Below are 14,561 nucleotides of genomic sequence, written 5' to 3' on the forward strand. Positions count from 1 at the left end.
AATTGACTGTCAATTAATTTTTTAATTGACTGTCAATTAATTTTTTAATTGATACTATCATTTCTGTGATTGAAGACAATTAATTTCGTGATTGAATTAGAAAAAAAATTGTGTGTATATAGCCCCCATATAAGAGACCCCCATATTTCAATTCTGGCTCTCTACCACGTATGGACTAACTCACAATTTTTAAGATACCACAACCCAAGTAATTGTGGATGACAGTCTTTCGTAGAAGTTTCTACGCAATCCATAGTGGAGGGTACATAAGATTCGGCCTGGCCGAACTTACGGCCGTATATACTTGTTTTTTTTTTTTTCATTTTAAAATTTCTACATAGAGATACACTGAAAGAAAAATGTGTATCAGAATTTATATAGAATAAAATTAAAATAAAATAAAAATAAGGACAAATTCTAAGGGGTCAGTATTTTGAACCTAGGTGGTCAGTTTTTGGGAATAAAATTAAAATAAAATAAAAATAAGGACAAATTCTAAGGGGTCAGTATTTTGAACCTAGGTGGTCAGTTTTTGGGATAGTCTGAAAAACGGACACTTCCCGAAAGTGGACAGTTGCTTGGGGACGTTTGCTATATAAACACATTAAATATAAGCTGTCATAACTGGACAAAATTTAGACGACCGTGGGGGTCTAATTCTCAGAGGTTTCACTGTATGCAGTTAATACTATCAAACTTCCTTATTTCTCATATCGTCCCAATATAGACCTATTTATTTCACTTTATTAGGCCGTAATCCATGAATTTTGAGATTGATAAAGATTAAAGCTAGAGTTTTTTGCCAGGAAAATGTTCCCGGGCATTTCTGATTTTTTGTATATTAGGTATATTTACTTAAAATTACTAAAAGAAAATGTTCTTAGAAGTCTCCGAACTGAAGTATAAATCCCTAGACTCGGCAGGTCTGGGTTTGACAATATAGTTTTCACATTAAGTTCCTTTGAAAATTTCCAAGGCAATACCATATCAAAATAAAATTTTTGAAATATATTTCATTTTTAGATTTTTATTAAAAAAAAAAAAAAACACTAAATAGTCTTAATTTTCAGGGTGTATTCCCAGAGCTCTAGCACAAATATTCCCATATATACATATATGGAGGTGTACGGACATTGAAGTTGAAAGAAAATCATTATGGACAAACGGTACGAATATATAGACAGACAGACAGTCGGACGGACGGACGGACAATTGATCATGCAATGTCAGGCTTCTTTTAAGAAAAATTGCAACTGTTCACAACAACACACCATTGATCTTCAGTGATGTTGTTGATGCTATTGCTGTTGCTGCTGATAATAATGATGATCTCCGGCAAAGCATTGTCAATAGAAACCAGACCATAGACTAGCCGACAACAAACCGATGAGCTTTAGTTTTACTCAAGATAGTTAGCCTTCTTTCATCATTTGTTGTTGTTTTTGTTGGATTTTCCTAACCAAAAGCATCACTATTGAAAACTGATCTATTGTAACCATATATGGGTTACCAACCATAGACCAATGAACCAGCTAGCCAACAAGGCATCTATAAACCACCAACCAAGTCAAGTGATCAATAGAAAATCTTGAGATTTTTTCCCCTTTGTTTTCAAAAGCAGGAAACTGTTTTCCAGCTCCATATTTGACTGAAAAGTAATAAAAAAAAAAAGAAAAATAAAACGAACAAATTTAAAGAAAATTTTTGCGCAATCTTTGGAAAACTAAAAAATGTATTACAGGAAAATCAACCAGATCCATAAAAAGACTTTTGAAAAGTGATGATAAGTGATGGCTTTCTAAAGAATTGTCATGGTCTAAATGGAGGTAGGATGGAATTTTTGAGAAATTAAAAAGCATTTTGGCAATTAGATGGCAAAGTTGATGGAAAAGCGTTTTGAGACAATTATGGAAATAATAACAAGTCAATTATCGATGTATCCAAACCTGGCCACTTTTGTCATTATTGATGTAAATTGGAATAATTTTTTTTTAATTTTTGTATTTCCAACAAAAGTGGATTAGTAACCATTATAACCAAAAATGCACAATTAAAAAAAGATATGTAATTATGCCAAGGATAGCATTTATTCAAGGATAACATTTCATTGGCTCCATTTCAAAGAAATTTTCTTTGGGGACCAATTTTTTACTTCATCATTTTTTTTTTAATTAATCCCTTGGCATAGTGCAGGCTTGATAAAGTTGACATTTTTGTGCTTTTGTTGCTACATTTCGACTGCCAAAAGCACAGTGGCATGACCGCGAGCCATTTGGTAATTTTTCAACACAATTACTCTATATAGAGTTATTCTGCCCTAAATGTGAACGTTTCTCAGATATCATCTCAACTGTAAAAATTATAAATAGTGGACTATGAAGAAATAAACATATTCCAAAATGAGGATATTTTAGTTTTTATTACAGGAAAGCAACCGTGAGCCGCTTGCCACAGTTGGTAGAATTCTACAAAAAAATTCATAAATGTTCTACTGAAATAAACTTTTGACAAAATTTTCTATAGAATTGAGTTTTTCTGATTATTAATTTTGTTCGGCTTGAGGTCATAGAAACAATCGATTATTGATTTGTTTTAATATTTATTTCCAATATTTCGGTTAGTGCCACTAACCATCTTCTGGGATTTTGTATGTGAGTTCGTGTGATGCTGTTCGTTCTGCAAGCCACCGTACACAATTTTGTCAAAATTTTCTATAGAAATAAAATTTTAACAAAATTTTCCATAGAAATAACTAGTTTACAAAATTTTCTATAAGAATAAAATTTTTCCTATAGAAATGAAATGTTGACAAAATTTCCTATAGAATAAAAATTGGACACATTTTTCTACAGAAATAAAAATTTTGACAAATTTTCCTATGGAAACAAAATTTTGACAAAATTTTCTATGCGAATAAAATTTTGAGAAAATTTTTTATGGAAATACAATTTTGACAAAATTTTCTATGGGAATAAAATTTGGACCAAATTTTCTATGGAAATAAAAGTTTGCCAAATTTCCTATAGAAATAAAATTTTGACAAAATTATTTAAGGAAATAAAATTTTGACAAAATTTCCTATAGAAATAAATTGTTGACAAAATTTTCTATAGAAATAAAATTATGACAAAATTTCTATAGCACTAAAATTTTAACAAAAATTTTCCATTCAATTGTTGACAAAATTTTTATAGAAATGACAATTTAAACAAATTTTCTATAGAAATAAAATTTTAACAAAATTTTGTATAGAAATAAAATTTTGACAAAATTTTCTATAGAAATAAAATTTTGACAAAATTTTCTATAGAAATAAAATTTTTACAAAATTTTCTATAGAAATAAAATTTAGACGAAACTTTCTATAGAAATAAAATTTTATTGTTATTTTTGATCTCAGCTTAAAACCATGCATTGACTAAACTACAAGTGTATCTTAACCAACAGAGGAAAAGTATGCTTGTCAAATTTATTTGGGCAAAGCCCTATAGACTGCAAGATGATTGGATGTACAGCTGTTTCGGAATTACCACATTCCTCATCAGCATCCTCTACTTGCAGCAATGCATTGCTTTAAGCTGAGATCAAAAACAACAATAACGATTGAAGAGAAGCCAACAATAACAAACAAAACGAAATAAAATTTTTGCAAAATATTCTATGGAAATAAAATTTTGACAAATTTTTCTATAGAAATAAAATTTTAACAAAAATTTCCATAGAAATGAATTGTTGACAAAATTTTTTATAGAAATAAAAATTTCAAAAAATTTTCTATAGAAATAAAATTTTGCCAAAATTTTGGTATGGACATAAAATTTTGACAACATTTTCTAGAGAAACAAAATTTTGACAAAATTTTCCATAGAAATAAAAATTTCAAAAAATTTTCTATAGAAATAAAAATTTGACAAAATTTTTACAACATTTTCTAGAGAAATAAAATTTTGACAAAATTTTCCATAGAAATAAAAATTTCAAAAAATTTTCTATAGAAATTTTGACAAAATTTTCTATAGAAATGAAATTTTGACAAATTTTTCTATGGAAATAAAATTTTGAGAAATTTTTCTATAGAAATAAAATTTTGACAAAATTTTCTATGGAAATAAAATTTTCGATAGAAATAAAATTTTGATACATTTCTCTATAGGAATAAATTTTTGACAAAATTTGCTAAGGAAATAAAATTTTGACAAATTTTTCTATGGAAATCAAATGTTGGCAACATTTTCTATAGAAATAAAATTTTGACAAATTTTTCTATGGATATAAAATTTTGGCAAAATATTCAATGGAAATAAAATTTTCTATAGAAATAAAATTTTGACAAATTTTTCTATAGGAATAAATTTTTGACAAAATTTGCTATGGAAATAAAATTTTGACAAATTTTTCTATAGAAATAAAATTTTGAAAACATTTTCTAGGGAAATAAAATTTTGACAAAATTTTCAACAGATATAAAATTTTGACAATTTTTTCTATGGAAATAAAATTTTGGCAAAATATTCTATGGAAATGAAATTTTCAAAAAATTTTCTATAGAAATAAAATTTTGACAAATTTTTCTATGGATATAAAATTTTGGCAAAATATTCAATGGAAATAAAATTTTCTATAGAAATAAAATTTTGACAAATTTTTCTATAGGAATAAATTTTTGATAAAATTTGCTATAGAAATAAAATTTTGACAACATTTTCTACAGAAATAAAATTTTGACAAAACTTGCTATGGAAATAAAATTTTGACAAATTTTTCTATAGAAATAAAATTTGTAATTATACAATTATTTTTCGAGCTTTATGGACAGATATAGATTAAAGAACATGGTTAATAGTATCAGGCTAACATGAAATATAATAAATCAAAGTTGGCAAAATTTTCTATAGAGATAAAATTTTGACAAATTTTTCTATAGAAATAAAATTTTGACAACATTTTCTATAGAAATAAAATTTTGGCAAAATTTTCAATAGATATGGAATTTTGACAAAATTGTCTATAGAAATAAAATGTTGACATTATTTTCTATAGAAATAAAATTTTGACAAAACTTTCTATGCTTATATTTCCATTCCAAAAACAAAATTTTGACAAAATTTCATATAGAAATAAATTGTTGACAAAATTTTCTATAGAAATAAAATTTTTAAAAAAATTTCTATAGAAATAAAATGTTGACAAAATTGTCTATGGAAATAAAAATTTGATAGCATTTTCTATAGAAATAAAATTTTGACAAAATTTTCCATAGAAATAAAATTTTGACAAAATTTTCCATAGAAATAAAATTTTGACACAATTGTCTATAGAAAAAAAAAAAAATACAAAATAGAAATAACTTGTTTACAAAATTTTCTTTAAAAACAAAATTTTGACAAAAGAAATAAAATAAAATGTTGACATTATTTTCTAGAGAAATAAAATTTTGACAAAATTTTCTACGGAAATAAAATTTTGACAGAATTTCCTGTAAAAATGAATTAAACTTCCTATAGATATAAATTTTTGGCAAATTTTCTGTGAAAATAAAAATTTGACAACATTTCCTATAGAGATAAAATTATGACAAAATTTTCCATAGAAATGAAATTTTGACAAAATTTTCTATGGAGATAAAAGTTTAACAACATTTTATATAGGGATAAAATTACGACATTATTTTCTAGAGAAATAAAATTTTTACAAAATTTTCTTTGGTTTTATTTCTATTTTATAAATAAAATTTTGATAAAATTTTCTATGGAATTTAAATTTTGACAAAATTTTCTATAGAAATAAATTGTTGACAAAAATTTCACAAAATTTTATATAGAAATGAAATTTTGCAAAATAAGATTTTTTTTTATAAAATCTTCAAAAAATTGTCCAAATCGGTCTAGATTTAAATAGCATCTTTTGTCTACGAAAAGTACATTTTTAGTACTTTTTCGTCAACATCATTTATTATATTGAAGTGGTCCTTCGACTTCATACTAGTTAAAGATTGATCCATAATTGCCCTTACTCATCATACTAAACCCCCTTAGTGACATTGTTTATGACTTAAATCGAAAACTTACCGTTGCGTTGTAGCTTTTGACGTTGACCGTTGTTAGCAGCACCATTATTCATTGAACCTGCACCGCCTCCGGAACCATTACCTCCTCCGCCGCCGGCACGACCTTCACCATGATGATGACGACCATTACGTTTACGCTGATTTTGACGATTACGTTTACGTTCATGTTTTGGTGGCGTTGACAATGATGCCAATGACGATGAAGAAGATGTAGCATGCAACAAATCCATTTCTGTATAAGGAGCTGGAGCAACTTCACTGCCATCACTATCAACTTGGCCAGAATCCAATTCAATATTGCTTTCAATCAATAAACCACTTTTGGTTTTGTGACTTGTTGTTGTAAATGAGGGTGCATGATGCTCCTGGTGATGATGATCATGATGCGAAAACAATGTTTGCCTTTGATGATGATCTTGTTTTGAATGTTCTATGATCTTGGATGACGATGCCGATGATGATGATGATGATGATGATGATGATGATGATGAAATGTTAGCGCCTATCCATGATACAGCACTGATTTCTTGATAATTTCTGCTAGTATTGGAAAATCGCATTATTGCTGAGGATTCCGTTGTTATACCATGAGAATGCAGCAAATCTTGTGATCTTGCCTCTCCATTGTGTTGCCTCAAGCGATGATGCATTAAGTCTTTGGTATAAACTATTGGTATTTGCCCCAAGAATATCAGGGTCACGCTTATCAAAAGCAGTCTAAGGTTAAAGGGTGTTTGTGAAGCCATATCTGTACGAAGGCGATACCTTCTCAATGGACATGTAGCTATTGAAAGATGAAACATTTTGTGATTTATGGGAATTTTGTAATGTGCTGCATATAGTCTATTTGCATTTGTGTTTGAATGAAGTTATATCATTTTAATTTTTTCTTTCATTATGGACATGCTGCGTTAATTCTTCGTTGTGTTATCACAAAACTATTTCTATGGGAAATTGAAAAGAGAAATCATCAATCAGAAAAACGAATTATAAACATCACACTAAAATAGGGGTACTACAGAGAGCCAAGTCAACTAAAAAAATATTTTGAACTATCCCACATTGGAATAAAAAGTTCGAAATCAATACCCAAATCATTAGGGTAAAGACCAAATCTTTGGAACCGGACAGGCCTTTTTTTCAGTGCACGCAGTACTATAGGTCCTTTGAGTAGACACAATAAACACTCTCTTTAAGTGAAATTGTGTTAAGTTTCTTATCGAAAACGGATTTCACGAAAATACAATTCATTGTTTCAATATTTTTGTTTTGGAGCCACTTTATTGCATGATGTACAGAAAGAAAATTTCATTTAACTTGAGCCAACGATATTTTCCATTGAAATAGCGAATTTTTTCATAGAGAACATAAAAGTGTTCATTAACAGAAAAACCACAACAATAATGGAAAGTTTCATTGTACTTATGGAATTGTTTAGTTGGTCCATTTTTAACGACAATAATGATATTACGAAGCTTTTTCTGCAAGTGAGGTTTAAGATATGTTAACGTGGACGCATGACCGATGTGTCCTTATGCCCCAATAACGGACGATAAAGTACAAAATGTCACTTCTTCCCATTTGCAGGCCACCGAATGCATTTGGAAAATTCGCATTGGTCAAACCCTATATGAACTTTTGGACATAATAAAGTTGTCAACACGATGGTGCCCCATTTACTTGCTTCGAATAAGCAGCGCCACCGTGTGACTATTTTTCAATAGTGTTTGAAGTTTATCAGCTGAATCTGAGAAAGGATCGTCGATCGTCGAGGAAATAAGAACCCAGGGAGACCACACTGGAGACCAGAGAACAGTCAACATATATGACAGCAAACGGTGAATGTGTTCTAAAGAAGAAGACCCAAAAAAGCTTGTCCACCTTTTTCTTGGGATACACAAAGTGTGTCCCACATGGTGCAAAATAAGGTGCTCTTTTAACATTCATTATAGCGCACGGGTTCATATCTCCTGTTTTGTTATGGTCATAATGGACAAATTGCACTGCTGATTTGGAACGATACGACTTTTTTGACTCACGGCCCTCCAAGGTGAAGGTAGTTGATTTAGACTATCAATCACCACCCCATTTACCGCATTCTACGGATCGCAATGGTCCAGATCAATATCCAAACTTGAAAAAATGTCATTGCTAGACATACATGAGAAGGTTTCGGAGTTGTTAGACTAGTTTAGTTATAGTGGCATCGAGAAACCTACCCATAACTTTGTTTTGCAGTGTTCAAGGAAATTTTGTTTGGCCCTGATTGGCCAAAACATCAGAAGGACCCAGACCCCTATCCCACTCTAATTAGCAATATCACTTACAAAAGCGTTGAAACAATCAGAAATGTCGCCAGCTATACTATGGGGGTGAACAACTTCAAGGGGCATTTTTGGTTTGGCTCTAATTGGTCAAGATATCAGAGGGGATCCCAGGTCCTGAGCTCAGTCCAAACTGCAATACCACTTACAGAAGCGTTGTAACAATCAGAAATGTCGCCAGCTATACTATCGGGGTGAAAACATTTTTTAGTTTTCGTCCGAATCTGGTATTGAACCGACCATGGCACCATGGATGTTCGGAGTGAATAAAAAAAGTAAAACGTGAAGCTTCGGTGAATCAAGGGAACTCGATACCCTGAATGTAAGTTATTTTCTGTAAACTACACAGAAAAACCTGTGAACCCAATGGGAAGGAAAATTTATTTAAATTTTTAGAAATTGTAACTAACCCTCATTTTCATGAAGTTCCGTTAGTACTCTGTTAAATAACGAACTTTTAAACCATATTATGGACATATCTGTCTTCTTTCCTATATATTCCATATCCCAGTTAGGAACGTAAGTGGCGAAATTTTTATACCCTCCACCATAGGATGGGGGTATATTAATTTTGTCATTCCGATTGTAACACATCGAAATATTGCTCTAAGACCCCATACAGTATATATATTCTGGGTCGTGGTGAAATTCTGAGTCGATCTAAGCATGTCCGTCGGTCCGTCTGTTGCGTGATTTACGCCAACTTCCGAACGAAACAAGCTATCGACTTCAAACTTGGCACAAGTAATTGTTATTGATGTAGGTCGGATGGTATTGCATATTTCATCCGATCTGGCTGAAATTTGGTACACGGTGTAAGTATATCGTCTCTAGCAACCATGAAAAATTGGTCCATATCGGTCCATAATTATATATAGCCCCCATATAAACCGATCCCTAGATTTGGTTTGCGGATCCTCTAAGAGAAGCAAAATTCATCCGATCCGGTTGAAATTTGGAACGTGGTGTAAGTATATGGTCTCTAACAAACACGCAAGAATTGGTCCATATCGGTCCATAATTATATATAGCCCCCATATAAATCGATCCCCAGATTCGACCTCAGGAACCCCTTGGAGGAGCAAAATTCAACCGATTCGGTTGAAATTTGGTACGTGGTGTCAGTATATGGCCGCTAATAACCATGCCAAAATTGGTCCATATCGGTCAATAGTTATATATAGCCGATTCCCAATCACACAAAAATTGGTCCATATCGGTTCATAATCATGGTTGCCACTCGAGCCAAAAATAATATACCAAAATTGTATTTCTATAGAAAATTTTGTCAAAGATTTATTTCTATAGAAAATTTTGTCAAAATTTTATTCCAATAGAAAATTTTGTCAAATTTTATTTCTATAGAAAATTTTGGCAAAATTTTATTAATATAGAAAATGTTTTCAAAATTTTAATCCTATACAAAATTTTTTCTAAATTTTACTTCTATAGAAAATTTTTTCTAAATTTTATTCTATAGAAACTTTTGTCAAAATTTTATTTCTATAGAAAATTTTGTCAAAATTTTATTTCTATAGAAAATTTTGTCAAAATTTTATTTCTATAGAAAATTTTGGCAAAATTTTATTTCTATAGAAAATATTGGAAAAATTTCATTTCTATAGAAAATGTTTTCAAAATTTTAATTCTATAGAAATTTTTTTCTAAATTTTACTTCTATAGAAAATGTTGTCAAAATTTCATTTCTATAGAAACTTTTTTCAAAATTTTATTTCTATAGAAACTTTTGTCAAAATTTCGTTTCTATAGAAACTTTCGTCAAAATGTTATTTCTATAGAAACTTTTGTCATAATTTTATTTCTATAGAAAATTTTGTCAAACTTAATTATATATGTATTTAATCGGCCTTTTTTAGTTTAATATATATGGACTACCTTGCAATTTAGAAGACGGTGTTACGAAGTTTTAAGATACCTTGCCATCGGCAAGTGTTAGCGCAATCCAAGTAATTCGATTGTGGATGACAGTCTTCAGTAGAAGTTTCTACGCAATCCATGGTGGAGGATGCATAAGCTTTGGCCTGGCCGAACTTACGGCCGTATATACTTGTTTTCAATTAAAGTTAACCGAAGAGAAGATATTTTAAATATACTTTCTCTTAACTGGTTGTCAAAGCCAAATGGAACTACATGAAAATGGCCATAAATTGTATAACAATCATCGATCTTAGTGGTCGTGAATGTTTTTTCGACAAAAAATGTTTAGACGTAATTAATTTTTTTTCACTTGTTAAAGAAAATTTCGTAGTTGGAATGACAAAATTGGAGTTCAAAATTCGCTTCAAAGAAAATAATTTTTCCAGTGTATCTTAATAAAGTAGAAGTCAAGGAAAAACTTTCTTTTGTAAGCATTTTAAAACTGCTTTTCTAATAGCCAACTACACGCAAAGAAAAAAAAACGTTTGGAAAACGTGTACTGAAAACGTTTTTCTTTTGTTAGAGTTTTTTGAATTGCTTCGAAACGTATACACTTTTATCACCAAAAAATCGTTTGTTACAAAATGTTTATTTTTTCAATAAAAAAGGTTATTTTTGAACCAACAACACAGTTCATTTCGTTTATATCGAACACTGTTCTTTTTTGACTTTAGGTCTTTAATAAGACACATTTTACAGTTCATAGTAAAAATTTAATATAGTAGAATGTAATGCTGATACATGTAAAAAAAAAAAAACTTTGGTCGAAGCAGGGATCGAACCCACAACCCTTGGTATGCAAGTCGGACGTAGCAACCACCGTTCCACGGTGCCCAACTAAATGTATTTTTCTGTTAAATAAAATTTGTTTAATCGGCTCGTGGGCGCCGCAAGCTATGCTATATAAATATAACTTATATGGGTAATTGTCTATTGATGACAATAACGGCTACGTAGCTCAGTGGATAGTTCGATTCTCCATCCAGGCGAAAAGTAAAAAAAAAATTTAAATTTATAAAATCGTATAATTTCTTCTACATTGTTTGTATTACAGAAATAAGTGGTAAGAACTAAAAAACTTCGTGGAAGTGAGAAAGATTTGAAGGAAAATGCAATTAGCCAGAAAAAAGTGTTTTGAGTTAGTCTTTATGAAATTGTTTTTACATCCTGGAAAAGAATAAACGTTTATCACAAAAAGTATATAATTTTCTTCCAAATACACTTCGTTTCAACGAAAAGCAAATGAGAAACGAACTTTGTTTCTCTAAAATTTCGTTTGGGAGGAAAGAATTATTTTTTTGCGTGTAAACTCTTAAATTTTTTTCCTTTCTCGCAAGAGAAATTTTAGACATAAAATATGCATTCTAATCTTATAATATCTTCTTTAAGGTCACATTCATCCGAATTAATAGAAATTGGGGTTACAGAAATCTATGGTTTCCTACGAGACTAATATGCTCCTTAAAAATCGTTGATGGCTCAACGGAAATTCATTTCTGAGAAAAAAAGTTTTTTTTTCTTTGTGTCAAATACTATAAGCAAATTATTTTCCATAGCCTTTTGAAGTGACTTGCAACATCCGTTTTAAATTACGCGAAATTTCTTTTCTTTAGGTGACTTCACTCTCTCTCTCTCTCTCTGTGTTAAAAGTCCCCTTTTTTTATTTTTAGTGTTTAAATTGGCAAAATATTTGGATTTATCACTAATCAAAACTTCCGTTTCTTGATTTATGATTTTTGCTTACATTTCGTAAAATTCGCAGAAAATTCAAAGATTGCCTCTGAATTTTGCAACCATTTCCGGTGCAACAGTGTTTACAACTGGGTGCGCGAGACTTCTGAAAAGATTTTCGCCTTTCATATGGAGCTTCCTGCAAATGTGTTCTTTTATATTTTGTTCTTTCACTTTTAATTATTTGGCACTGCACTTGTTCCTGGTCTAATGAATTACACAGCAAGATTTTATTGTCGCCTGGAGTCTTGGTATGACATTTTCTGTTGTGCTATAAAAATCTCCATAAACGATAGCTGCTTAAAGAGGCAGCACGTGCACTTGCTTAAATCTGGCAATGAAGGAGTCTGCCGATATTCACTGCTTCTCAGGAACAGACAAGAACATTGAAGGCGCACCAAGGCGAACCATCAGAAACGAAAGACAGACGCGATAATTTTAGACACAAGAAGCACACAAAAATACTGGCGGATTCTTTTTTATTTGTCATCTGTGTTTAAAACAAAAATCGCACTCTAATGCAGACTTGTACTCTTCGCACTTCATACAAGACAACACACACGTACACATACGAAAATCTTTATAACGACATTACCGACCGATGACGCGAATGCTTTTGCACGTAACGATGTACATGGATGTATTTCAAAGGGCGCGTTTTAATAGTCTCGTATTTTTTTGTTTTGCTTTACACAAATTTGGCACAAGTGACAAAGTTTATTTTTGGCACATCCTCAATTGATGCGGTGTTTTAAATGCCTGATGGCTGCCCACTTTGGCAACTTCTTTTTATCTTAGCACCACAACAAGAAACAAAATTCTTTCACTGCTAATGCACTAACACCACTTTATAGGCTCATTTGATTTATTCTTTACTTGTAAATACATTCTTTATATTTGGAATTTTTCTCCTTTTTTTACTCTTATTCTAAATTTCAAGATTAAATTTTCTTTTCATTCAACACCTTTACTTTTCATTGAACTCTTTTTATTTTCTTCTTTCCTATATATTAGCTTTTGCACTTCCGTTTTTTGCTTTTGTTTTGTATTAAAACAAAATCAACCGTAACCGTGTTGTTGTTCGTTCGTATTCGTTTCCGTATCCACAACCGTTCGTTACGCGCCTCTTCGTTAAACTGAATTGCATTCGAAAAATATTTGAGCTCCATAGCCAACTATTGTTTTGGTGGGTGTGTGTGAGTGTGCATGTGTGGTGAGTTTATTTGTTGCCTGTTGGAAGATTATAGTGTGGTGCAACAGGCTTATCAATGCACTTCACTAAAGAGAGTGATCATAACAGAGTGTGGATGATATGTGAGTTTAGCATTAGGCGGAGAGTGTTTTTGTAGATTTTATGTTAAAATTGCTAGTTAGTATGGTGAAAAAGGTAAAATAAGGATTTGTGTATAACGCTACCTCCATATCAATGTAGGATACGTTCAAAAACATATCTGTAGAGAGGTATGGGAGTGAATTATAAAGAAAATGCTTGTAATAACTCGTTGTCCTATTGACGCCAATATTTAAATCAAATGACAATCAAATCATCTTTATTTAAGAAATCACGACCAGTTCGACCTTAATTCCATGCCCAGCATGAAAATTGTTCCACAAATATTTCCTTTCAAGCGCATCCAGGGATCTTTCAACATTTTTTCCCCTTCTGATAAAGTTTTGTTTGGGCAATTAAATGTCGTATATAAGAGTAGATGATCAACGAAAATGTAAAAAAAAAACAATGAAAACAAGTATATACGGCCGTAAGTTCGGCCAGGCCGAATCATATGTACCGTCCACCATGGATTGCGTAGAAACTTCTACGAAAGACTGTAATCCACAAATTTCAACTCACATGGTTGTTAAATATCATACACTACCACCACGTACCAAATTTCAACCAGATCGGATGAATTTTGCTTCTCCAAAAGGCACCGGAGGTCAAATCTGGGGATCGGTTTATGTGGAAGCTATATATTATTATGGACTGATAGGAATCAATTCCTGCATGGTTGTTGGCTACCCTATACTAACACCACGTACCAAATTTCAATCGAATGGGAAGAATTTTGCTCTTCCAAGGTGCTCCGGAGGTCAAATCTGGGGATCGGTTTATATGGAGCATATATATAATTATGGACCGATATCGACCAATTTTTAGATGGGTGTTTGAGGCCATATATTAACATCACGTACCAAATTTCAACTGAATTAGATGAATTTTGGTCTTCCAAGAGGCTCCGGAGGTCAAATCTGGTGATCGGTTTATATGGGGGCTGTATATAATTATGGACCGATATGGACCAATTTTTGCATGGTTGTTAGACACCATATACTAATACCATGTACCAAATTTCAGCCGGATCGGATGAAATTTGCTTCTCTTAGAGGCTCCGCAAGCCAAATCTGGGGATCGGTTTATATGGGGGCTGTATATAATTATGGACCGATGTGAACCAATTTTTGCATGGTTAGTAGAGACCATATACTTACACCATGTACCA

The 14,561-nt window shown here is 31.2% G+C and overlaps 1 protein-coding gene across 2 annotated transcripts in view; it reads right to left on the reverse strand.

Moving 5' to 3' along the window:
* Positions 1–13,082, reverse strand: part of wb (wing blister) — a 326,545-nt gene extending 313,463 nt beyond the window's left edge. For both annotated transcript variants that reach the window (XM_075293261.1, XM_075293262.1), the window contains exons 1-2: positions 12,074–13,082; positions 6,069–7,011 (exon numbers count right to left, since the gene is read on the reverse strand). In XM_075293261.1, the coding sequence (XP_075149376.1) occupies positions 6,069–6,870 (802 nt within the window). In that variant the 5' untranslated portion in view covers positions 6,871–7,011; positions 12,074–13,082. The remainder of the gene's footprint in view (positions 1–6,068; positions 7,012–12,073) is intronic.
* Between the last annotated feature and the right edge of the window lie 1,479 nt (positions 13,083–14,561).

The sequence above is a fragment of the Haematobia irritans genome, chromosome 2 (genome assembly GCF_050003625.1).
Source record: "Haematobia irritans isolate KBUSLIRL chromosome 2, ASM5000362v1, whole genome shotgun sequence".
NCBI classification, from domain to species: domain Eukaryota; kingdom Metazoa; phylum Arthropoda; class Insecta; order Diptera; family Muscidae; genus Haematobia; species Haematobia irritans.